General features: G+C 32.2%; 1 protein-coding gene and 1 pseudogene across 2 annotated transcripts; one reads left to right on the top strand and one right to left on the bottom strand.

Moving 5' to 3' along the window:
- Positions 1-4054: 4054 nt before the first annotated feature.
- LOC147522951 (transcription factor MYB1R1-like) lies at positions 4055-5763 on the bottom strand. The gene is made up of 3 exons (XM_086596186.1): positions 5089-5763; positions 4771-4979; positions 4055-4679 (listed from the first exon to the last, which is right to left on the bottom strand). The coding sequence occupies exons 1-3, from the start codon at positions 5369-5371 to the stop codon at positions 4287-4289; spliced, it is 885 nt and encodes a 294-aa protein (XP_086452312.1). The 5' UTR covers positions 5372-5763; the 3' UTR covers positions 4055-4286.
- Positions 5764-6588: 825 nt separating this feature from the next.
- LOC147522952 (glycine cleavage system H protein, mitochondrial pseudogene) lies at positions 6589-7281 on the top strand (annotated as a pseudogene). Its single transcript, XR_015215253.1, has one exon. The product of XR_015215253.1 is annotated as a glycine cleavage system H protein, mitochondrial pseudogene (transcript).
- Positions 7282-8200: the final 919 nt, after the last annotated feature.

Below are 8200 nucleotides of genomic sequence, written 5' to 3' on the forward strand. Positions count from 1 at the left end.
TGTATCCAGCTTCCGATTTCTCGTTAATTATTATTTGTAGTTAGTTCAATATATTTGTATCCAATTTTCAATTTTATGTTAATTGTTCTTTGAGATAAGTTTAATGCATTTGCATCCAGTTCCTGATTTCCGATTAATTATTCTGTGAGATTAGTTTAATGCATTTGCATCCGGGGCCTCGATTTCTCGCTTTATTATTTGATAAGATTGCATTTGTATTTAGTTCCCAACTTCAAGTTAATTATTGTTTGAGGTTAGTTCAATGAATTTGCATCCAGTTTCCGATTTCCCGTTAATTATTTCTTGAGGTTAGTTCAATGCAATTACACCCGGTTTCTGATTTTCCGTTAACTATTCTTTGAGGTTATTTCAATGCATATTTGCATTTAGTTTCTGATTTTCCACCAATTATTTTATGAGGTTAGTTCAATGCAGTTACATTCGGTTTTTGATTTTCTGTTAATTATTTTTGAGTTTAATTCAATGCATTTGCATCTAGTTTTTGGTTTCCCATTAATTATTATTTGAGGTTTGTTTAATATATTTACATACCGTTTAAGATTTCCCATTAAATATTTTTCAAGGATTTGCATCCAATTTCTAATTTTCCGTTAGTTATTCTCTGACGTTAGTTTAATGCAATTGCATCCAGTTTTCGATTTCTAGTTAATTACTTTTTGAGTTTAGTTTATTGCATTTGTATAAAATTTTCAATTTCCCGTTAATTACTTTTTTAACTTAGTTATGTATTTGAATCTAGTTTTCGATTTCCTTTTAATTATAATACAAACTTCTATTGATCCATCTGTAGTGTCCTTGCAAACATGACATAAAAAATAAATTATGTTTGATTTACTATATTGGATCATCAAAGATTATCCAGTTCTCAATTTCCCGTTAATTATTCTTTAAATTATGCATTACTTACTATGTGAAATCTGCAAAGATTATCTCCTAACGGGTGTTGTTATATTAATTATTCTAAAAATATTTGCAAATATGCAGAACAATTATATATTAATATTATATTGATCACTCATCCAAATTTCTTATAATGTGAAAACCTCACTCTCTATTAAAGAAAAACTCACATTTGATAAAACCTTTCAACTTCATTTGGTTGTTTAATAATAGAACTTTGATTGAAGTTTTGTGAGATTGCAAGCCGTTCAGATATAATGAAGCTACTTGAATAGGACTTACCAATCATACAGAAAGAGATAAGATAAACACAATTTTAAATGCAAAACACAACATATAATCCAACTATGTTTTGAGGTTAGTTCAATGCATTTGCATCCAGTTTCTGATTTTCCGTTATTTATATTTTGAGGTTAGTTCAATGCAGTTGAATCCAATTTTCGATTCTCGTTATTTTTTTTAGGTTAGTACGTTCAATGCGGTTGCATCTAGTTTCCGATTTCTCGTTAATTATTATTTGCAGTTAGTTCAATACATTTGCATCCAATTTTCAATTTCATGTTAATTGTTCTTTGAGATAAGTTCAATGCATTTGCATCCAGTTTCTGATTTCCGATTAATTATTCTGTGAGATTAGTTTAATACATTTGCATATAATTTCCGATTTCTCGTTTATTATTTGATAAGGTTGCATTTGCATCTAGTTTCCGATTTCCTGTTAATTATTGTTTGTGGTTAATTCAATGAATTTGTATCAAGTTTCCAATTTCCCGTTAAGTATTTCTTGAGGTTAGTTCAATGCATTTGCATCCAATTTATTTTTTAAGATTAGTTCAGTGCAATTGCATCCGGTTTGTGATTTTCCGTTAATTATTCTTTAAGGTTTGTTCCACGCATTTGTATCATGTTTCCAATTTATAATTAATTTTTCTTTGAGGTTAGTTCAATGCAGTTGCATCCAGTTTTCGATTTCCCGTTAATTTAATCTTTGAGGGTTAGTTCAATGCATTTGCATCCAGTTTCTGATTTCCCGACAATTATTTTTTTATATTAGTTTGATGTATTTGCTTCCAAGTTTTGATTTCCCGTTAATTATTCTTTGAGGTTAGTTTAATGCAGTTGTATCTATATTCCAATTTTCTATTAATTACTTTTTAAGATTAGTTTAATGCTTGCATTTGCATCCAGTTTCCTATTTCTCGTTAAATATTATCTGAGGTTAGTTCGATGCATTTGCATCCAGTTTTCGGTTCTCCATTTATTGTTCTTTGACGTTAGTTTCATTCAGTATTATATATGTTTTAAAATATTTGTCATTATTGTTTTGCAGTTTTTTTTTTTTTTTTTCATTTTCTATTATATATTTTGTGATGTTATTTTTTGTATAATTTAATTTTTCACATGTAATTTGTTTTGGTTTGGTATATAATTTATTTAAGCCTAACGCTCACTTTAATCAATCTCAAGATTCAAATTTTAATTATCTTTCCAAATGAACCTAAATTTTGGGAAGATAATCATTATAGTGAGTGCTTCATAACCACAACAAATTAGGTTTTGAATTCATTTTGTAGGTGAAGTTTTACGCATTTACTTATTTTAAGTTAACTTAAGTAGTTACTTTTTAGAGATTCTTGTCTTCGATTTTTTTGATCGATTTGATTTAAACATTTATTCATATTTAAGGATTCCAAAATCACAATAATTATGAAAATTAAATTTATAAATTTTCAACACTATATATATAATGTTGAAAATTTATAAATTAATTAATTATTGTGATTTTTGGAATCTTTAACTATGAATAAATGTTTAAATTCCATTGTGGATGACGATCAAATCGAAAAGGGTTTTAGGAAAATCGCTTTTTGAAAAAAAACTATTGTTTTAAGAATTTTAGTTTATTGTCTCATTTTTTTTTCAGAATTAGCTATATTGTTTTTAGGAAAAGTTGGAGACTATGAAACTCTAGATGAGATTATTTTTTCAGAATTAGTTATAGTGTTTAGGAAAAGTTAGAGACTCTCTGAAACTTGAGTTTAGAAAAATTGGAGTGCTCATGAAGTGTTTCAAAAAAATAGATTGGTGAGGGTATAACTATAATATATATCTAAGGAATTAGAATATGTCGTAATTATTGTACCGTGAATTGTGATTTTTTAATCCTTAACTAAATAAATGTCTAAATCACACAAATGGATGACGCAAAGAAATGGAAAGGGTTTTAGGAAAATCGTTTTTGGTGGAAATTATTGTTTTTAGCAATTTAATTTTTTGTCTCATATTTTTTTTCGTAATTAGCTATATTGTTTAGGAAAAGTTGGAGATTCTGTGAAACTTTAGATAAGATTGTTTTTTTCGTAATTAGCTATAATGTTTAGAAAAAGTTGGAGAGCGAGTCTATGAAACTCGAGATGGGATTGTTTCCTTATTTATATCATATTTTTTTATATTTAGTAATAGAGTTTAGAAAGAACTGGAGTCTCTATGAGGTATAACTATAATATATATCTAAGGATAAAGATAAATATATGTTTCCTATTTTACCTCCTACTTTTTCTTAATTAGCCATGACCCGTGGACACTCTAAAAACGCTTCCTCAATTGGGGTAGAGCTATAATATATATATAAATATGATGGAGAATTATCGGAAGACAAAAAACAAGTTTTTCTACTATGCAACATATGGATGTGCTTATTTACCATGTAAATTGTTTCTATTTGTCGTTTGAATTTTGAACAACTGGCGGTGATCAAAGACCTAGTAGAGGTTTACCATCAAAATCCTGCTAAAAAGGATGCAAAGTCTTATTTGTAATTCTGAGTTAATGTCTCTGTGTAAACTAGCACATTTTCAGGGTATACAGGCACGACCATAAATGAAAATGGCTGTGTACTGGATTGCTCTTTAAACATTAGACATGGGACAGCAGTTGCGCAAATCTGGGTAGCTAGATCACTAACAGACATCTAGAGAAGTTCACTAGTATTTCTGATACACAGTTCATATCAGATGTGGCTGATAATTAAACAACAATCTGATTCTTATTTCATCAAATTTCATAAAATTCATCCATTCCCCTAATCAATAAGTAACTTACGTTTTGGTGATCTACTTGCAACAAAAAGATATTTTCTAAAGCTCAAACGGTACAAGGCCACGTTGTTTTCTCCACCAATATCTCAAAGATAATAATAAACATTGACAGACAATTAGACAAATAGACAAATAGACAAGAAGAATCCCACCACCCACAGAATTCTCTATCCATCTCTAACCCTGTACAATCATTTAATATCTCAATCTAAAAAACCTTAATCCCACCAAACCCTCAGCATAAAAGTAATAGTCCACTCTAATTAATTAAGCAACACTAATCATGTTACCACCACTACAATCAACATTGTTTCCAGTACTTAAACTCAACATAGCTTGAAAAGCTGAATGTCTTGAAGAAGTCTGCTTCTCAAATGAATTAGATAGCTGAAGGGATAAAGCAGATGGATCCATTGTACATTTCTGATTTAAATCAAGATCAACCATTCTTGATGCTTGTGGTGTTGGAATTACTGGGATGGGACGGACTATATTTGCTGGTATGGCAATGAAGTCACTCTGTTCCATCTGATTTTCTGAAAACAATACAGGACTAATTGGCACTGGATTAGTCGACATAGAGAACCCCAGATTGCAGCTCATTTCTTGTGGTGATTGTGGGGTTGGTTCTTGTTGAACGCTTTCTTCGTCAACCATATACTGTAATATAGCAAGAATGAAATGAAATCAATAACAACTACAAAAATGAAGAAACTGAAAAATGTTTTAAGCACTGGTCATGAAAGCTTACGGTATCGGTTGTGATATCGAATAGACTAGATCTTCTTCGTCGTCTATTTTGATTATTCTTGCGAAGAAAATACTTCTGAGCATGACTAGCAACTTGTGTAGGCGTTCTAGTTTTCACGAAGTTCCTAGAAATTCCTCTCCAATCTCCTTTGCCAACCTTTTTCAATCCTAACAAGAACAAACGATGTTCTTCTTCTGTCCATGGAACTCCTATAAACAGAAAGCAATACATAGACATCAGAATCAAACATGTAAAATAAATGTAAAAAAGCTGAAGTTTATGTTATTCTATTTCGACTTATAGATCTAATATACACACCTCGTTTGCGCTCGCGATTTCTTATAGAGTTATGGACAACATCATCAGAAGCATAACCAGACGTAAGATCAGGATTAGGTTCTTGAGGTTGTTCATATAGAGATAGATCATTCAAACTAACAGACTTACGTATCGAGCCTTCGGTAACTCTCACACCAAACAGCATGAATCCACCAGAAGCAGTCGCGGGGGGGATGACACCATGGCAGCTACCTGACTCTGTGGTACAAGTGGGTGAGTTATGAGTATTGGCTCCAAACTGTGAGAAGTTATTATGAGACATGTTAGAGTTGGATAAAGAGAGGTAGTGAAAGTGAGTGTGATAGAGAAGATAATGATGGTGAGGAATGAGGAATGAGGATATGGAAGGTGGGAAGAAATGTTTTGGAAATTAAGAATGGAGGGTGGTGCCTGGCTCATATAATAGAGGTTCAGGTGTGTTATTTTAAGAAAATAATGGTTAAGGGGCCACTTGTGGTTTAGTCATTGGATAAGAATTAATCATTGACATTTTTATATATAATTTTAAAGGAGAGATAGTTGGATGGATGGAGGTTATTGAACTGAACACTAGAAAAAGTTTTGCATATATAAAGTTATCTTTTTTTTGGTGAATATATATAAAGCTATCTAAATCTAAATTGAGATCCATTATAGCCATGGACCAGTTATCTCACTCTATCAAATTATGTGTATGTGGATTTTATTTGTGAAGCATTATGTCAACAATTACTTGCAGTAATGTACATTACAATTGGTAAATCTGCTTAGGTACTATTCAGTTGAATTTTTTGTTTTGCACTTTGAATCAATTGAATACGGGTTTGTTTAATCAAATTAATTAAATCACATTCATTGAGCCAATCACTGCCCATCCAGAGGGGTCAAAGCTAAAAATAGGAGTACTGTTTAAAATTCATAACCTAATTCGTCGGTTGGTGGGCTAAGAGTGCCATAATCCGGAATGCTCATAGGCAACAACTTACATAACATATATTTGTTTATACATTATTACATTTATTTATCTAATCTTGACAGCGAAATGAGTGGTAGATATGTTCCTTGTTAATACAAAACAATCAAAAAGACGAGGATAACTGTATCAAATAAAAAAGGATGGTGTACGAGTATAATCTCTGTCCATCGTTGGTTTAGCATATTCGCTTTTCAGAAAGATTTGCATAGACGGTGAAAAATATTTCTTTGTCTCCACTTCCTATTAAACTCCAATGGATATGGAGATGTGGGTTCCACTTATTCAATCTTGCCTCATCCTTACATGTGGTTGGCATTTGTGATTTTAGTGTGGTTGGCCAAGTTTTCTATGCATGCATACGGATTTATCCACTGAGGTTTAGGATGAGGTTCTCAGTACTGGGCAGTCATCCAACCATCCATTCGTTATCAACATTTCATAGAAAATATGACGACCCATTACTATCTTTCAATTTTCTATCTGCTTTGAAACCAAGCTAGAAAACACAAACACAAAGAAAAGAAAAAGAAAAAGAAAAAAAAAGTGGCAATGAGAATGTGGGCTTCTTCAACTGCCAATGCACTTAAAATATCATGTGCTTCCAAGGCACCTTTTGCTCTCCCTAGATGTTTCTCTACAGTTTTGGATGGACTGAAATACGCGCCTTCGCATGAATGGGTGAAGCATGAAGGCTCAGTGGCTACAGTAGGCATTACTGATCATGCTCAAGACCATCTTGGAGAAGTTGTGTTTGTGGAGTTACCAGAACTAGGTGTATCAGTTTCCAAAGGAAGCAGTTTTGGAGCTGTGGAAAGTGTTAAAGCAACTAGTGACATTAACTCTCCTGTATCAGGCGAGGTTGTTGAGGTGAATTCAAAGCTTACTGAATCACCTGGAATTATCAATTCAAGCCCATATGAAGAAGGATGGATGATCAAGGTTAAGCCTAGTACTCCTACAGAATTGGATACCTTAATGGGTTCCAAGGAATATACAAAATTCTGTGAAGAACAAGATGCTTCTCATTAGACTAGAATCTGGTATCTTCCTGGACTAACTGCTTGCGCTCTTCCAAAGTTGACACAAGTTATCCTGTTGGTTAGTGAACTAGGGGCATTTCTCTCTGTTCTAAACTTTTTAAATCTACAATTTATGGTGTACTCTTTTTCTTTTTGTCTGTCTTGATTGATGAAATACGTACATGCACGATAAACCAATCACTGCCTGTCCATATTGGTCAATGTGAAAAACTCCTAAAAATAGGAGTTATGTTTAAGATTCATAATCAATCATAATTAGTCTGTTGGTGGGCCAACAGAGCATAAACCTTACTGCTCACAGGCAACATGTTACATGTCACATTATTGATTTGTTTATACCTAATTATAATTGTTTAACTGTTGTTGACAGCAAAATGAGTTGTAGATTACTAGATATGTCCATTGTTAAAGCAAAACAGTACTAGAGATAAATTGAAGAAAGAGAGAAGAGAGGTGAAGTAGTGAAATTGTCAAAGAGTAGAGTACTAGCTTAGACTTAGAGTCTCTATCCATCGTTGGCTAAGCATATTCTCTTAGTTTCTTTTGGGAAATTTCCTCAGGGAGAAAAAGATTTCTTTGTCTCCACTTCAACTTTTTTTCTATTAAACTCCCGTCGTGGGCTGCGTTTGGGTGGATAAGGAGATGTAGGTTCCACTTATTTAATCTTTGCTTCAGCCTTTTATGTCCGTTGGTTGGCATTTTGTGGGTTAAGTGCTGGTGGATGTCCTTTTCTCACTTTGTTATCTTCATTTTGGGGGTTTTATATGGTCTACTTTACTTTCTCTTCTAAACTTTTCTAATCTACCACTTGGGTTAATTTATGGTGTTTTTTCTTTCTTCTTTGGTTTGTTGTGTTTGTTATTCATGACTATCGATTGAGATCGATAAGTACATTATAAAGCTGGTAACGATCATATCCTGGCTCGGCGATAAATATTATGTGTGAGTTAATTATCACTAATTTTTGTTTTATAGTAACCAATCCAATATGTAGTAGACTATAATCAACATTATTGTGAACATATAATGTCAAAATGATGTATGGATGATTACGGTGACAATGATATGTTTAATTTTATAAACACTAGAATTCAAT

Source organism: Coptis chinensis, chromosome 1, assembly GCF_015680905.1.
Source record: "Coptis chinensis isolate HL-2020 chromosome 1, ASM1568090v1, whole genome shotgun sequence".
NCBI classification, from domain to species: domain Eukaryota; kingdom Viridiplantae; phylum Streptophyta; class Magnoliopsida; order Ranunculales; family Ranunculaceae; genus Coptis; species Coptis chinensis.